At 39.4% G+C, this 19,364-nt stretch overlaps 1 protein-coding gene across 1 annotated transcript in view; it reads left to right on the plus strand.

Annotated features, from left to right (window-relative positions):
• Positions 1-5,413: 5,413 nt before the first annotated feature.
• Positions 5,414-19,364, plus strand: part of LOC117503840 (kinesin-like protein KIF21A) — a 51,961-nt gene continuing 38,010 nt past the window's right edge. Inside the window, 1 exon segment of the mRNA XM_034163102.1 lies at positions 5,414-5,682. Within this exon segment, the coding sequence (XP_034018993.1) occupies positions 5,636-5,682 (47 nt within the window). The 5' untranslated portion in view covers positions 5,414-5,635.

A 19,364-nucleotide genomic window follows, 5' to 3' on the forward strand; every position in this document is an offset into this window, starting at 1 on the left:
TATCCAACCGCTATCCACTGACGCGTAACTGAATATAGTCTTAACTGTCATTGCAATGTAATCATTGTCCAATAGAAATAGAGGTACAGTAGCCTCCAACAATCTTCGGAAAACTTTCATCACTGGGGTTTCCACGTTTTGAGTGAGAAAATGTCTCTCAGTTTGACATTTCATGTTCTAATGGCTCAGGACAGTTGAGTCGGTGCTAAAAACATTAGCTTGAGGCTGAAGATATGACATCTTTAAAGAGGTGATGTTATTCATTTTTTCAGCAAATTAATATCGTTCACTACTCATGTCTTAAAAACACATATTAAAGGTTCTAGCTAAAAATAATTTATAGACACTAAAGATGCATTGTACACAAATCCCAAAACATTATGAGAAGAACCTGTGCTAGCCACAGTCTGTGGCGACGGACGCGCCACCATCGCCCGGTGTGTCGCTCTGCTTTTGCTGCGAAAATTCGCCCTGGTGCGTCATCAAATAGGAGGAGCTTCCATTCCGCTTGCCGGCTCCGGTTGTCAGGCAAGTTAACATGACGGACCTTGATCACACGGAGCGAGTTGTTGTGGAAAGCTGACAAACGTCATGAGACCTTCCCAATTCGGGGAGTATCATTATTTGCTGCAGGAGCTGCGTCGTTCCATAGGGATTACATGGCAACCTGTCGCTGCTGTCGCTCACGTCGCGCCCGATGTGAATGCAGCATCCGAATTTCTGCATTCATGCACAACACGTGTTTTACATGTAATGCTCAGAATCGCATTTTGTTCAAAGTTGTAGTTAAAATAACAATAATGAGCAAAAAATGTCTTCCACTTTTCTTCTTATGGCCTCAGACAGTGGACTCATCTCTGTGCTTGTTCTGTTAGACCTCAGTGCTGCTTTTGATACTGTTGACCATAAAATTTTATTACAGAGATTAGAGCATGCCATAGGTATTAAAGGCACTGCGCTGCGGTGTTTTGAATCATATTTATCTAATAGATTACAATTTGTTCATGTAAATGGGGAGTCTTCTTCACAGACTAAGGTTAATTATGGAGTTCCACAAGGTTCTGTGCTAGGACCAATTTTATTCACTTTGTACATGCTTCCCTTAGGCAGTATTATTAGAAAGCATTGCTTAAATTTTCATTGTTACGCAGATGATACCCAGCTTTATCTATCCATGAAGCCAGAAGACACACACCAATTAGTTAAACTGCAGGAATGTCTTACAGACATAAAGACATGGATGACCTCTAATTCCTGCTTTTAAATTCAGATAAAACTTAAGTTATTGTACTTGGCCCCACAAATCTTAGAAACATGGTGTCTAACCAGATCCTTACTCTGGATGGCATTACCCTGACCTCTAGTAATACTGTGAGAAATCTTGGAGTCATTTTTGATCAGGATATGTCCTTCAATGCGCATATTAAACAAATATGTAGGACTGCTTTTTTACATTTGCACAATATCTCTAAAATTAGAAAGGTCTTGTCTCAGAGTGATGCTGAAAAACTAATTCATGCATTTATTTCCTCTAGGCTGGACTATTGTAATTCATTATTATCAGGTTGTCCTAAAAGTTCCCTGAAAAGCCTTCAGTTAATTCAAAATGCTGCAGCTAGAGTACTGACGGGGACTAGAAGGAGAGAGCATATTTCACCCATATTGGCTTCTCTTCATTGGCTTCCTGTTAATTCTAGAATAGAAATTAAATTCTTCTTCTTACTTATAAGGTTTTGAATAATCAGGTCCCATCTTATCTTAGGGACCTCTTAGTACCATATCACCCCAATAGAGCGCTTCGCTCTCAGACTGCAGGCTTACTTGTAGTTCCTAGGGCTTTTAAGAGTAGAATGGGAGGCAGAGCCTTCAGCTTTCAGGCTCCTCTCCTGTGGAACCAGCTCCCAATTCAGATCAGGGAGACAGACACCCTCTCTACTTTTAAGATTAGGCTTAAAACTTTCCTTTTTGCTAAAGCTTATAGTTAGGGCTGGATCAGGTGACCCTGAACCATCCCTTAGTTATGCTGCTATAGACTTAGACTGCTGGGGGGTTCCCATGATGCACTGAGTGTTTCTTTCTCTTTTTGCTCTGTATGCACCACTCTGCATTTAATCATTAGTGATTGATCTCTGCTGTCTTCCACAGCATGTCTTTTTCCTGGTTCTCTCCCTCAGCCCCAACCAGTCCTAGCAGAAGGCTGCCCCCCCTGAGCCTGGTTCTGCTGGAGGTTTCTGCCTGTTAAAAGGGAGTTTTTCCTTCCCACTGTCGCCAAGTGCTTGCTCACAGGGGGTCGTTTTGACCGTTGGGGTTTTTCTGTGATTATTGTATGGCTTTTGCCTTGCAATATAAAGCGCCTTGGGGCAACTGTTGTTGTGATTTGGCGCTATATAAATAAAATTGATTTGATTTGACTTTTTATTCACCTTTGTATTATCCACCTAATGGTGTATGTACGAATATCTACACATTGTATTATCCACCTAATGGTGTATGTACGAATATCTACACATTTTTTGTGCTTCACTTTTTTTGTATGTTTTTGATGACAGATTTTTTTTTTTTTTTGTGAGAACAGTCTGCTCTATCTCTCACAGGCCATGTGGTTGTGTCTCAAATTGAACTGGATTCCAGATATGGACTGTTGTTACATATGTCATGGAAACCAGAATGAGACATTTCAACCTTAAATTCCCTTTATAACAGTGTAATTGTGAAAACTGAATTGTGGAACTTTGGCAGTTTTTAAAATGAAACCAAAGCATATGCAACTGTAAATGAAAACAGATTTTGCACAATATGACCCCTTTAATGAATGAGTGACAGGAAAAGCACCACAGAGCACTATTGTGGTCTCTAGATTTGGAGATTATGGATTAGACTGTGCAGCACGGTGGATTGGTGGTTAGCACTGTTGCCTCACAGCGAGAAGGTTGTGGGTTCAATTCCCGTGGCCTTTCTGTGTGGAGTTTGCATGTTCTCCCCGTGTTTGCGTGGGTTTCCTCCAGGTGCTCCGGTTTCCTCCCACATCCAAAGACATGCGGGTTAGGTGGATTGGAATCTTTAAAATTGTCCGTAGGTGTGTGTGTGTGTGTGGGTGTGTCTGTATTTGTTTGTCTATTTGTGGCCCTGCGACAGACTAGCGTCCTGTCCTGGGTGTACCCCGCCTTGTGCTCTATGACTGCTGGGATAGGCTCCAGCCCCCCGCAACCCTTAATTGGACTAAGCGGTAGAAGGTCGATGGATGGATTAGACTGTCATAAACTATTGGAACAACATGGAATCTTAAATGGCAGGGATTATGACTGTTTTCAGTTACGACTGATAGAATTCAAGTAGAGCTCATTTGCTTTTTCTTTGTTTTGTCCTTTCCTGTAACATAAGACTCAACTTTTTTATTTTGCATGTGAGGAAACCTGTAACAGGCTGCAGTTCTTTATGCTTACACTCAGAAGTGGTAGATAAGCAATAAAGAACATATGTTTAAAAATGATGTTCTGGGGTCACTTTTAATTTTGAAAAAAATATGAATACATAAAAATAATAATACATTTATTTTTATGTGAAAATAAAATAATGCAGAGTGAACCTCCAAAGATGTGCTGTGGTGTTTTGTCTCCTTTTGATTCATAAAATTCAGATTCAATCTGGGCCACTGTTTTTTAGAATTGGATCAGCAAGCAGTTCTTGCTTTAATCACATGAACAAGGAACAAAATTTCTGTTGTGTCAGGCTAAATCCAGATTTAAACATGAAATAAAGAACAAAGCTGCTAATGCTCTTTCTACTTGTATTTGTTTTGTTTTTTTTTCTTTGTTTAGTCACAGGTACGGGTTCTGAGCAGATATGTTTCTGTCGCCATCTCCTGGCTGCAAGAAAGTTTTGTGAGATTTTTCAAAATTGTTATAATTTAAAGTGTTTTATGAAACAAGTCTTTTTAATGTATTCATAAATCTTTATAAACATCTACCACTTATAAACATCTACCACTTACAGTTTAATATGCAACATACGAGCTAGAAAATGTGTATGCATGCCATGCATATATTGCAGTGTACAGCTGGGGTCATCATTATTTTGACAGTGGCACACCCCACCGCAGTGGAGTTGGGATAAAACAATCAAGATATGTTTTTGCATGTGGACTTTCAGCTTTAATTCAATGGGTTTAACAAAAATATAAGATTAACCATTTAGAAAATACAGTTATTTGGTACTGTATGGTAAATCTGTGTGGGGTAGGCAGTTCTCAAAAACTGGGTGACTATGCAAGGATACTAGTGAGGGAAGCCACCAAGACACCGTAGGTTTCTGTAGCTGTGATCTCAGAAACTGTATGGTGCAGCTTTTGTCAGATTCATTTTTTTTTTTGTCTTACTGCATGACTGGCAACGTTTATTTTGTTTTATTTTATTTTTCCCACCTTGTAACACTTTTGGGGGCCTGTTCTTTACGAATGCGATAATACTACCTGGCCACAAGATGGCAGCATGTTTTAAAAGGAAAACTGGTTGCCAATACATCTTTTGACAATAACAGAAATAGGGATCTGAATTCGAATTGCACAGAAACAATGTAATTTGGGAGGCTTCCTCATGTTTTTGATGTGTTTGTTAGTTTTTTTGTGATATTAAATTGCAGTCTTGTTTAGCTAAATATAAAACCTTTGAAGCCACTGGAATTTCTGCAGAATTGTGATGCAGTATTATTTATTTTTTTACTTGTATTTATGACATCATATGATGAGTTCTTAATCCAGTTTCACATATTGACCCTCTTTTGTTTCTGGACATTAAATGAATGGAATTATCTTGACATGCTATATGTCGGTACTTCTCTTAATGTTGTGTGGTGTTTCTGGGATAATATCAAAGCATTTTGCTGTATAAAGTTGGGAGAAACGTTTTTAATCTTTGTTTCGCGGCGGGGGTCCATCTGATACACCTGTCACGTTTGAACTTCGTGACACTGGTAACGGAAGTAGTAAATGAGCTGTTTGAGCTTTACAGTAAATTATGCTAGTAACAAGGCTGTCATAGAATTTTGGAACTTTGCAGACAATTATATTTAACTATAAAGTAACCCTTGTAAGTGTCTCAACAAAAAAAAAACTGATTGAAAAATTGAAATTGAAAAAAAAAATGAAAATTTGATTTATTAGCATAATTAGTGTTACAACCTTACGTTATAATAATATACAGACTAGAAAAACAAGTTCTATATATTTTAAATATTTTTTTATTTCAGATTCTGTATTTATTTATTTATTGTATTGTTTTTGATTGTGTTATTTTTATGTTATGTCATATTTCCCGGTAGAGGTGTAATGGATTAAGTCGCTCCCTCTGTTTGAATTAGTGCCGCTCTTGAGGGGGAGGAGTTTAGTGACGTAACGGAGGAGACGGACGCTCCACTCAGCCGCCGCTTGGACAGGAGGAGAGACGACGACACCTCGGCGGAGTTGAAGCTCGTCGCCTCCCGTCACAATGGAGCCGTATCGGATTTAGTTGTCTGTTTGCATAAACGTGGCTGCTGTTTGTGTTTTGCGGCCAAGGAGGAGGTGGCTGAACAAGGAGCACCGACTTAAGAGGATAAAGCAGGCTATTTTTAAAGCGCGTGGATCTCCTCCGGAGACACTATGAGCGGCAGCGGGCCGGATGAGAGTACCGTGCGTGTCGCCCTGAGGTAAGGATGCTCCTCTTCTGGGATGCTTTTATTTCGTTACACCTTCTGCTTCACCGTTGATGCACCAGAGCTTCTCCTCAAACAGTAACCCTTACATGAACCCTGTTAGCATCAATTGTGAATGCACAGGACATGGGCGTAGATAGGGGTGCTGGATGGGTCACCCCCCCCCCCCCGACATACACACGTGCATGCACACAGAAAACTATTCAACATGTAGTAATGCCAGAAATGTGGTACGAAAGAAAGAATCAATTTGCTGTTGTGAACAGCTTGAAAATTAAATGAAACAGTTGCGTTAAACAATGAGTTTGGAAATGCTCAAAATGAAGCAGTCACTTCAAAAAATGTTTCAGGGTTGTGTTTCAAATGCTCCAAAAGATCCACCCTAAAATGCTTGTAGCCCCAAATGAAACAATCACTTTAAAACATTTTAAAAGAGTGAAGCTGCTTCACTGTTTTTAATTGGTCAGAACAATAAATGAAACCATCACTTCAGGAAATGATTTATTGTTTAGAAATGGTAGTAACAGTCCCCTCAGAAAATGTTTCAGTGTTAGTTTCAAATTCTCAAAACACAAAATGAAACATCTGCTTTGAAATGTGATCCACCATAAATGCTTATAGCCCTAAATGAAACAATCACTTTAAAACATTTTAAAAGAGTGAAGCTGCTTCACTGTTTTAAATTGGTCAGAACAATAAATGAAACCATCACTTCAGGAAATGATTATTGTTTAGAAATGGTAGTAACAGTCCCTTCAGAAAATGTTTCAGTGTTAGTTTCAAATTCTCAAAACACAAAATGAAACATCTGCTTTGAAATGTGATCCACCATAAATGCTCATAGCCCTAAATGAAACAATCACTTTGAAACATTTTAAAACACTGAAGCTGCATCACTGTTTTAAATTGATAAAAACAAAAATGAAATTGTTGCTTCAGAAAATGACCTACTGTCTTGAAATGCTAGTAGCACCAACTGAAACAGTCGCTTCAGAAAATGTTTCAGTGTTGTTTCAAATGATCATAACACAAAATAAAACAGGATCCACCTTAAATATTAGTAGCCCAAAATGAAACAATCACTTTAAAACATTTTAAAACAGTGAAGCAGCTTCACTGTTTTAAATTGTTCAGAACAATAAATGAAGCCATCTGATTTATTGTTTTGAAATGCTTGTAACACCATGTGAAACAGTCCCTTCAGAAAATATTTCAATATTTGTTTGAAATTATCAAAACATGAAATGAAACATCTTTTTTGAAACAGGATCCACCTTAAAAAGCTTGTGGCCCAAAATGAAACAATCACTTTAAAACATTTTAAAACAGTGAAGCTGCTTCACTGTTTTAAATTGGTCAGAACAATAAATGAAGCCATCTGATTTACTGTTTGAAATGCTTGTAACACCAAGTGAAACAGTCCCTTCAGAAACTGTTTCAGTATTTGTTTGAAATTATCAATACATGAAATGAAACATCTTTTTTGAAACAGGATCCACCCTAAAAAGCTTGTAGCCTGAAATGAAACAATCACTTTAAAACATTGTAAAACAGTAAAGCTGTTTCACTGTCTTAAATTGGTTAGAACAGTAAACTAAACTATCACTTAAGGAAATGATTTGTTGTTTTGAAATGCCAGTAACACCAAGTGAAACAGTCCCATCAGAAAATGTTTCAGTGTTTGTTTCAAATGCTCAGAATGCGAAATAAAAGATCTTTTTTGAAACAGTATCTACCTTAAACCCTAGTAGCTCTAAATGAAACAATCACTTTAAAACATGTCCATCTGTGGTATATTTCTGATTCACAAGCTGTGTGTAACGTGGTGCACCTGCATGTTGTGTAGTAGTTTTATGAATGACTAGTATTACAGCTAGCCTACACTACTCCTTTAAAATGCACCATGTTATACATTTTCTAATTATCATTTAGTAAATGACACATGATAACACAGGTAGGAGGCCATAAACGACTGGCTGAGGGCCTCATCCAGCCTGCCGGCTGCCAGTTTGACACCATTGCTTTATAATATAGGAATTACATGTTTCTGCAGTGACTTTTCTGTGTTAAGCTGAGTTGAACTTTACCCTTTACACCCAGCTATGCTCCTCCTTCTGATCAGCAGTTTTAACTGAGTCCTCCTCCGACGTGTCTACACAGTGAGAGTGCTTTGGAAAGACTATCTGAAACGTCATGTGAACCCGAACAGTGGAAGAGCAAGGACAAAAGCTCACGCCGCTCATGTTTCTCTTCTCCCTTGTTCTTGTGCACTCAAGACTTTGACCCATAACGCTGTTTACTAAGCCAGCTCAGTTTACTAACCGGCTTCGCTCCTTCATAGATAATACATAAACTGACAAGTGTATCCCATCATGCACTGTGGCTGTTTGGCGCTGTAGAATCTCTCTCATGAGAATCCAGAATAATTTACAATGGCCATTTGTCTGGTTTCCCCACTGGTACATATTTTAAGTATCATGTACATTTTACACAGTGATGAAGGTTTTGTGGAAATTACCACACTTCCAGGTTTGGAGTATACCGTGTTACGCTGACATGGCAACCAGAAATGCTCCTGGCTCAGGATTTGGCTGAGGGTGTGGTCATTGTGATACTGCACAAAAAGGCCGAGCAGATCCACTTCTTGTGTCTGAGGCTGTGCTTCAGTTCACTGCAGAAAGTCACATTCAAATGAGGTTGATTTGCGTGAATGACTGCGTGAGTGATTGTTCTAAATGAAGGAAAAACAAACAAGCAAACACAACTCTGTTTTTTTTACAAATTTTTGTACAGCCTGTGGACTTGTCAAAGCACATTGTGAATGCAGTTAAAGGTGTTTAAAGAAAAAATAAACAGACTTCTTTAAAATAATGCCCAGTGCCCACCTTCCTCAAATTTGGCATGGTGTTGATGCATTGCTGGTGTAAGGTTGGGTACAGTTAAAGGACAACTCCAACATTTTTCAACGTAGGTTCATTTTTAAAGATGTTTTGTGGGTCATCATTTCACTGGGGACAAAAATTGTTTGAGTCCACTCATTATTAAGATAGAATGCAAACACTGCTACATGCTAGTCGGATAGTTAATGATATTGTGTGGGGCAATCAGAAACACTCAGTGTAAACCTCTTCTTGTCACCATTGAGCAAGTGGAAACACCATTTGAACTGTGCAGTGGAAGATAAACATGCACATGTTTACCTCACTAAATGTAAATACAATTTTTAATAGTTAGCCGCTTACTTTAGCATTTTTACTGACAGCTGGCACTGCTGTTGTCTGAGTGATTACAATTTGATTGCCAATGAGGGGCTGGGTCTGACAGAACGAGCCCCTCTTTGTCTAAAAATACAGAATGGGTTGAAAAATCTCAGTTCTGTAAAGAATTATCAGGTCTGCAAGATGACTACAAATTATATTTGTCATGTTCTATAGTTACATGATCTTCAAAGCAATTTTTTGATCATTTCAGTGGATATGAGTCCGTACTTTTCATTTTGTGTCTTTTGTTGTATAGCTGAATGAGGAAACCTTTCAGGAATGTACCTTGATTTGAACCGTACCCTTGAAACCAGGATTTGTGCCAAATCATGAGGGAGGTAGTACCGTTACGCCACTAAGTGCCATCACAAAGATTTGTTGCTATTGCAGGCAGTAAGCATCGGCACAGGGATAGCTATGGGAGTAGCGGAGGAGCTGTCTCCACCAGGAGGGGGTGTAGCATGAACGAAACACTCCGTTTGCTCCCTTAAATGAGACTTTCTTATGTTTTGATACTTTGAGCACAGATCCATTTGCTCACCAGAAAACCTCTCACTTCTGACCTCTAGTTTAGCGATATGCCAGTTTGAGCTGCACTCGGCTTTTAAAGCTAATGACAGATGAAAGTCAAATTGGTTTAATTGATGTTATGCCTAAAACACACTCAGTATTAATTTAGAAACTAAATGCATCCATTTGCACTATGCCTTTTCAACCACGTACGATACAGCATCAAGATATTCCCGATTAATAGATGTTGGTATGTAGCAAACACCTCGGTGGACCTGCCTCTCAAAACAAGCAGGAATCCAGATATGGACTTCCGCGACATATGTCACAAAAATTAAACAAGTCATTTCAGGCCTAGCCTAATGTTTGTTCACAGCAGTTGGAATGAAAACATCAAATAGTTTTTATCAACAGAAAATAAAGAACTATTTATCGCTTAATGGTACCTGGAAGCCACCTTTTTATTTGCATTGAATTCATTCATTATTTGAACAGCAAATCACAGCTTTACATTGGTGTTTTCAGCATTTTAAATATCCACTGCAACATCGTCATTAACTTGGAGCCGCAGGTCACAGAGCGGTGTCAAACCTGAGCTTTACACATCTGAAAAACGTCTCCCGTCGGTTCTAATGGTTTACTTAGCTGTGAACGCTGTCAGAAATCAGCTAGCAGGGTTGCCAGTAGTGCCTGCCTCGGCTTGTGAAGCTGACAGCGTCTGTTAGCAAGCCCCTAATCTGCACCTCTGGGCAAGTCTGCTGCGATGAAAGACTTCTTTATTATTCTAATTCTTTTTGTCAGTTTGTAGGTAACGGATGCAACACGAAAGGAATAGGTCCGGCACTGCAGTAGAAGAAAAAAATTGTCATTTTTAATTATTACTTGAAAGACAACAACTTGAAGCTTTGGTTGCTCTTTAAAGGCCTCATGATCGGTTTTTAGTGGAATGATTTACATGCTAGATGATTTGTGGGGCGCTGTCAGCTCCAGTTGGGATGATTGTGGTCACAGCTGACTGCATGCAGATGGTGCACAGCATATATTGTTTGCATAATGTGCGGTTTGACACACTGGAGTGTGCTTAGTTTGTCATACTCCCGATTGCATTTGTTATATAACAGTTCATCCAGCATGCACACTTATTTTGACCCATATCTGCAAAAATACACAACCCAAGAGGTGATGCGTTCAGCTGTTAATAATTTAGTGTGCGGGATTCAGGTTTCTTACTGTTGGATTCAGAGCAGGTAGCATTCCCTATTTAATTATTACATGAGTCCGACTGAATGGCTTTCACAAGCAGAAGGCTTTGGAAAAATGGGAAGACATGATTTAATTATCATGCCTATTTATTCGTATGTCTGCATGGTTTCCGGATACAGCGGGACAGTGGGGCTGTTATCACGTGGAACGTCAAAATCAGGCTCTTAGTTGAACTGTTTTTCCAGCCAAAGAAATGACATTATTGGAGATAATATATTTCAAATAGGCTCCAGCAGTTGCGCACACACACTGACTTCCACACAAACCGTCTGATTCCCGTTGGCCCTCCTGATTGCCAGGCAGACAGAAGTCCTGCCCCCCCCGAACTCAGTAGATTGTGTTTGAGGGCAAAGGCCGTGCACCTGCTGCCATGATACAAAACCAGGGTGAGTGTTCATGTGTGTGTATGTGTGGGTGTGTGTGAGAGGGAACATTCATCCCAAATATTTATGAGACTACTCAAGTGAACTGACACAGAGCTGAGCTGCTGTCATGTGATATTGCAGCGGTGTCATCTGAGCAAAGGTCAGATAAGTGACTATAAATTTGCTTCATGTTTTGTGCAGTAAATTTTTTCAGTCCATTTTTTGCTGCTTTAATTTCCACAGTGGAGTGAGCAGACTTTATTTATAAAACTATTTGTTTTATTTATTAACTGTTTGTATTATCCCTCTAAATCTCCCACCTATTCGCTCAGTGACCTTTAACCCCAGGGAACAACCACAGCTCTGATCAGTGACCCGGCCATGATTTGACTGTTGCAGAATATTTGGACAAGCGGTAGCTGTTCCCATGGCAACCCGTGGCCCCCAGGTTGAGTAGTGTTGGCCCTTTGAATGGACGGGGGCCATGCAAAGACAGGGACAAAGAAAGAGGGAGAGAAGGGAAAAAGCAAAAGCCTGAGTCAGCATATCACACTGTTGGTCATTTTTTGTTTTTTGTGCTCTTTGTCTCTTGACCCTCCCTCCATTTTCCCAGCATGAATCTTTTTTACCGTGCAGCTGATGATGCTGAAGCACTCTGAGGCAAATCTAAGCTGTCAGCAGCAGATTTACACATTTCTCTTGCTACCTGTAGCACAAAGCTGAAATCAGCTGCAGCGCTCTGCTTGATTTTAGGATTTTTTTTTTTTTTTCCCAGTTTGAAAATGTACTTTAGAAAACTTTCAGGACACCTGCATTTGGTCACTTTGCCAAGAAGGCAGCCAGGCCTTTACGATGATCTGGTAGATCCTGTATACTGGCTGATGCAGTTTTTATTGTTGAAGTGTACCACCAGATCTTTTGCATTTTATGGGCAACTCTCCCCAACTCACAAAATATCTCACCATGGTGCATGTTGCAATGTACTTTCCTTCCACTCTTACAGGATACGAGACATTGTGTAGAGTGGCTGCTTGCTTCATTAACACAGTGACTGATCAGCATTTTTTTTCTGGCATTTTCTTAAGCAGTCTGTATGCTGACACACGTTAAAGGAGAACTGCAGAATTATTTTTTAATATATAAATTTGGGCCCTACTTTTTGACGTTTTTGGGCACAACTCTTCCTTTGGAACAAAACAGTGATAAATGGTCCAGTATTGAGTCATAACGCCAACACCACCCATGGCTAAACAGCGATAGAATAAAATCCTATGGGGCAAGCTAAAAACCACAGAATAATTTGGTTCTTGTCACCACTGAATAGGCAAAAGTCATTGGACATTTCCAGTAGTGTGCTGAGGATCTCTATGGAGGTAAATGTGTGCATGTTTACGTCAGTAAATGTAAACAATCTATTTAAAATAGTTGATTATGCAAGCAGCTACTGACCTTAGTCTCCTCCCCATATGCAGGGCTAGATTTTCTGGTGTTTTATGGTGTAATTAAGTCAGAGGTTTTATTTCAAATAAGGTTAAGTTTAACTCAACAACTTTTCAATCAATACAACCAAACAGAGCAGACGGTTCACAATGAAGGATTTAGCAGCTTCGACACTTAAACAAAACCAATCTGACACCATTCTCAGCGGTAAGTGAAGTTAAATGAAGCGATGCTTCATAAGAGCTGAACTTGGTTCTGTAAGAGTCGTAGTTATATTATAGAAAAGCCTATCTACAATATAACTCTATGGAATGCGAGAAGCGAAATGAAGCAGTGCTTCATTAGAGTCGAACATGGCTCTAGAAGAGAAGTGAAATGAAGCAACGCTTCATGAGAATGTATTTGGCTAATACACGCTTCAGATACCAAGCTGCAAATCAGTTTCTGCTGTAAAATGATTGAGAACCACTGCTCTGTAGGGATCCTCTTCATGCTATCAAACATGGCTAAGAACGTTTTTGCCTATTCAGTGGTGACAAAAGCGGCTGTTTAGCTCTTGACAGTGTCAGCATTGTAACTCAACACTGGGCCCAAAATCATCTAGGTTGAAAAATACCATAGTAACCCTTTAACCCCTCCACCACCAGTGCGCCCCAAACTGTTAAACTTCTCTTTTGATAATAATTTAGTGTTCAGTTGCTCAGACTAATCATATTATCAAGTAAAGTTTCCCAGTATTTGTATTGCATAATAAAATTTTAATTTGGTAATCTGTTTACACGATTGCTCACATTTTTGGCTGCATTCACTTTCTCACAGGGTGAAGAGCGACCCAACCCTTACCAAAAAATAGTTCTGATAAGTATATAAAAAGTAAACTAGAAGTATACTTGAAACATACTTACATATACTACTTTTTGGTAAGGGAATGAATGAGTCCTTAATGTCAAATCCAACAGCCAGTGAAGAGGCTGCTGCTAAAAACAAAACTGTGTTCTACCGCAGGGTTATAGCACAGAGTTGTTTTTATCTTTCCATCATTTGTGTCTCCTCATCTGTCCTCTGTCTGAGAGCAGACATTAGACCCCAGTCAACAAGAACGTATTATAAAAGACGCCAGTGTGCACCTGCTGGCAAATGTGTTATCAAAGAGCCATTGTTTGTACGTGTGTGTGTGTGCGCGTGCGCTGTCTATTACGTAAAATGACATGAATTACTGCAGTGGCACATTCAACTTTCCCCAAGAACAGAGAGAGAATCCTTTCAGTATTTGCTCACTTTAACAAAGGGTTTTGACTGGAGTCATCTGTGCATTTGTGCCCATTTCACTGAAATCTCTGTGTTTGCAATTTGCACTTACCTCAGGTGCCTGAACGCCACTCGGAAGGCGGAACATATCTGTTCATGTGAAGTTTTCTGATGGGAATTGATGCACATTCAGGCAATCACTGCATTATTTCTGTGCGCACGGGCAAAACGTTTGGAAAAATGGAACAGTAACAATTTTCTACTTTTGCTTGTAAATATACTGTGGCATTTTGGGATTGCCTTTCACTGCTATGCTGATGATACGCAGTTGTATATGCCAGTAACTGCTGGTAATCTCATCAACATAAAATCCTTAGAAGATTGCCTTGCATCAGTGAGAAGCTGGATGTCTAGTAACTTCCTACTTTTAAACTCTGATAAGACTGAAATGATGGTTCTTGGGTCCAGTGAGACATCAGCATCAATTTGACCAGTTAGCGCTTAGCCTAGACTCCTGTGTCATACATCACACTGACAAAATGAGGAACCTTGGGGTAATTTTTGATCCTACATTGTCCTTTGACCTCCACATTAAAGATATTAGGAGGACTGCTTTCTTCCACCTGCGAAATACAGTGAAGTTTCGTCCCATCCTGTCTATGGCTGATGCTGAGACCCTGATTCATGCATTTGTCTCTTCTAGATTGGACTACTGCAATGTTCTATTTTCTGGGTTACCCCAGTCCAGCATTAGGGTCCCCAGTTGGTCCAAAATGCTGCTGTCAGGCTTTTGACACAAAGCAGAAAGTTTGACCACATTACACCCATTTTGGCATCTCTTCACTGGCTTCCTGTCCCAGTGAGATCACATTTTAAGGTTCTGCTACTAACCTATAAAATTGTTCACAGACTGGCACCTCCCCACCTAGCTGATGTCATTAAACCCTACATACCAGCCGGGACTTTGCATTCACAGGATGCAGGACTACTTTGTGTCCCTAGGGTGAATAAAAAGTCTACGGGTCACAGAGCTTTCTCTTATCGTGCTTCTGTTCTGTGGAATGATCTGCCTGCATCAATAAAGCAGTCAGATTCTGTAGAGACTTTCAAGTCCAGACTTAAGACGCACTTATTTTCCCTTTCGTATGGCTAGCATATTGGCTTACTATGCTTTTTACTCTTTTTTTTTTAACTCTTTTACTGTGCTTTTTAATCTTTTAATTCATTTTATTTTTTATTTTGTTTTCTGAATTGTTTTGTGTGAAGCACCTTGAGGTGACTCTGTTATGATTTGGTGCTATATAAAATAAATCAATTGAAATTAAATTGAATTGTAAATGCCTCCTGCCAAATTCTGAATGGACCATAATGAATAAACAAACAACAATAGATTACACAAAATGCCATTGTACTTGGAAATTAGAGGTACATGATAATAGCAATACTTTTTTGGCGTGGTGGGAGTTGCTAGCTAGATTAGAATCTAATTTGACCATAAATGAGAAATGAATCATTTTAGCTCTTGAAATAGACTAAAAAAACACACACAAAATTGTCACTCACTGATTGCTCATTTGTTCATTTTGATCAACAGCTTCACCTTTTGAAAAAAGGACAAAATCTCAACATAATAAAATTTCAAATTCATTAATTTATATAGCGCCAATTCACGATAAAATTGTCTCAAGGCGCTTCACACAACATAAAACAACAACAAAAAAACTGAATTAAAAATTTAAAACACAATAAAAAGACGACCGTAAAAGAATACAAGAATAAAAACACATCATAAAACTAATGATAAAACAAGGAAAACAAATGAGTCTTTAAACGTGACTTAAAAGTCTCCACAGTATCAGACTAATACAACATCAGAACAACAATTAAGCCAGCAAAAAGTACTTAAAATTAAAATACCAAATACAAGTAAAATGTACAGACCAGCAGATCTAATTAAAATAAAAATAATGATAAACAATAGAAAATAAATAGGTTTTAAAATTAACCTTATAAGATTCAGTGGAAGGGGACAACAGGAAAACTGTTCCACAAAGCAGAAGCATGGTTTAAAAGGCTGTGAAGCCTGCTGACTTCTTTTTCACCCTGGGCACATAGAGCAAGCTCCCATCCTACAACTGCAGGGCAAGAGAAGGGACATTAAGGCTCAACAAGTTGTGCAGGATATTAGTGTGCATGTCAATGTAAAGTGTTATATGTCAGCAACAAAACCTTGATATCGGCTCTCTGTGGACATTCTCCATCATCCAGTTCATGGTATCGAATCAGATTGAGTCACGTAAACTGGACATGTTTAATTCCTTGAAGGCCTTTCACTCTTCCAGGAACACTTCAAACTGTCGAATCATTGCAATATTATGTAAAATAAAATGGGCCGTGCTAGCAGCTTCCCTCATATGCAGATAAAAAGATGATGGTTGATCGAAAGTCACAAAGAGATAATTGGTAAATAACATTAAAGTTTTGCTGGTTTATTTTTCTGTGCGATATACATAAATAAAATATGACTGTGTGTGTTTTGAGGTCAGGCGATGAGTCTGTGTGTTTTCTTGCTGCCCTGTGGGCTCAGATGTTCCTTTATCTGAGTCACTCGGCATTGTCAGTGCCAACTTCAGGCGGTATGATGGGTCAACCACATCTGGGAGCCTGAAAATGAGATTAGTGCTGATTAATGTAAATATGAATTTCCCTTTGTTGTCGTTTTCACTGATGATGTAATGTGATTGGCCACATCTCGAGTGTGATGATTGGGTGACTGACGTCAGCATGTCATTTTATTGGCCGTGCCTTGAGTGATGTCAGCAATGCAGTAATGGACTGACTCACCTTTTTATTTATTTTTTGTAATCTGCATTTCTTTTCTTGTCCCGTTGGTCATTTTCATGAAATCACTAGGCATTAGTCAGGTCTACTTATGTGTTATGATCATTATCATAATGATAAATCATTGAGTCAATGGTCCCATTATTTGATAATAAAAGTCATTGCTGTATGCTGCCAGGATTAGGAATGTGGCATATTGGAGGGACTCTGCTTGGACGCTTTGGAAACAGAGTGAAAGAGACTGCGACGGTTCCGCATGTGTAGCGGAGGGATGTGGAGTATATCAAGAGAAGGATGCTGAGGATGAAGGAAGGCCAAAGAGGAGGTTTATAGATGGAATGAGGGAGGACAGCAGAGGACAGGGGGAGACGGAGAAGGATGATCTGTTGTCTCGCTACACCAAATAATTCCACAAATAAGACGGTGATGCAGGAAGCTAACAGGACCTGGACATAGTGAGAGACTGAAGCTGTTGCCACATCTATCCAGGCATGTCCATGTCCTATCTTCTGGCCTGTGAGGTTCCAGTACGTGTCACCACAGAAGGCGCCTCAAAGGGCAGCCCTTATCCAGCCATCACAGAACAGTGTTTTGGGTTGAAGCCTGTCAGCTGAAGTCGCTCGCACTAATAATACACCAGCATCCTGCACTTTACACCGACAGCTTATGTCTGACCTGTTTATGCAACGCAGATGTGTTTTCTACTGGAACTCATGTTAGTTATGACTACACACAAACCCCGGGGCTCTGCCACAGCATATGAACATCAGTGAATGCTACATAAGGCTAACACACACTTTAGTTTGAGATCTGTATTAAATATAATGGCCATTAACATTATTAACTATATCGGGTACTGCAGCTGTTACGATAACATAAGTCAAAAACAGCAGCATCACTGCGGATGAACAGTTGGATTATTCCATCGTCCATCATCCTGGAAGCAAATTGATCACTGATGAATATGTACTTTATGGATTGTCAGCCAGACAGCACACAAATGAAACAAGGCTGTGAGTTTTTACTTTGAATGTGAAATGGCTGAGATGCACTGCTCGTGCGCCCGACCACCTCTCACCGACTGTCCCATGAAAGATACTATTCCTCTTCAGTTTAGAGTTCCACTGAGGAACACAACCCAGTGTCCATTTTCATACTGCGCACAACAAAACTAATCCAAGATATCAACAAGAGTTCTCCTGCCTGGAGTTACGTGAAAATGTGCTGAAGGCTCTGATGTGGGTGCGGTGCATGCAACCAAGCAAGAGCGACTGAGGTACACTGTTATTCAGCATGTTACTGTAAATTAGTAATAGTAAATAAATAAATCACTAGTAAATTTTTTTTAATTTGTGGGAGTAGACATTTTAAAGAGTAGAAATGAATGCATTTACAAAGTAAAATATCCTCTTCCCCCAGTTTCATTGTCTATCACATTTTACTGTAGACATCATGATTTTCCAATTAAACTGACATCACCCAACCCAAAGCTTGACTTAGATTGTTTTTTTTTTGTTTTGTTTTGTTTTTCAGGAAAAGAGGAGCAGGGTTGTTGGCTTTGACCTTTGCCCTTTCGAAATGTACTGTAGGTCAGAAATAGAATTACCATGTTGGGGTTCAAGAGCATCCAAAGTCATCAAAAGATGCTTAGTGTAGCTTGAGTAAACCAAACTAGTTCTGCACTTGAATAGTCAATATGTAGCCTACTAACGTTTGTTTGGAACTTACAACCCAGCGATTACTGTAGTACATATTAGAAGTATCATCTTACCTGTCCTTTAACATGGATGTTTACAGATGCTGCATATGCACAAACCGATGTATTCCACAAGATTTTCTATTTTGCAATGGCAGCCTTTTTGTAATTGGGTCCTGATACTTAATAAATGTATATTTGTACATTGCTACTGTGTTCATGTATGTCTGCTTTCTTCTTTGAAGGTTCCTGAGAAGTTCCCCTCCTTCATTTGCCAGGCTCCAGCTGCCAAATACGGTAGCGTAGTGTTGTCTGGTGGCATACTGTGAAGGTAGTAGATTGCCGGGGTACCGTTTGACAACTACTAAATGTCTACAGAGTATTGGGATACCCTATAGATAGGATGAGTATTTGGCTGTACCCAAACTCTAACTGCATTGTGGTCATTTTAATGGACAGACAGAAGTTCCAATGGACATACGATGATCCCTCTGTAACAAACGCTTCCATGAAAACAAACATGAAAAGTAGACGTGACAGAGTTTCTGAAGGCTGATGGACGAACTTGAATGATATTCTTATGAAGGCCGTCATTACGCAGACACATAGTAAGTCTGTTTGACGAGATGGACCGTGGCTGCTTTCTTCTCTGGTTTGTCTGAACTGTTTAACCATTATATATCTCGTCTATTATTTCTTCTTTCCAGTGTCCTTGTTTGTGTCAATGGATGTTGCAAAACTCAACAAAACACAGACTGTACACTGACTGAATAGAAATTTGCTTCTGTGTTTCCTTGTGGATATTTAACTTCTTTTTTCATTTCTTGCTGTTGGGAACAGTAATTTGATGACTTTTCATCACTGTAACACAGCACTGAGTGCTCCCATTGTTACGATGGATTACAGTGATGGGTCTGTCAGGTTTTGGGAAGATAGCCAGTGGGATTAAAGCAGATTCCCTCCTGTAATACGCTCTAAACCAATCCACTATTAAATCAGGCCCTCAAATGACGTAAACCCTCTGACTGTTACAGTTACTGCAGTGTCACCTGA

The sequence above is a fragment of the Thalassophryne amazonica genome, chromosome 22, assembly GCF_902500255.1.
Source record: "Thalassophryne amazonica chromosome 22, fThaAma1.1, whole genome shotgun sequence".
NCBI lineage: Eukaryota > Metazoa > Chordata > Actinopteri > Batrachoidiformes > Batrachoididae > Thalassophryne > Thalassophryne amazonica.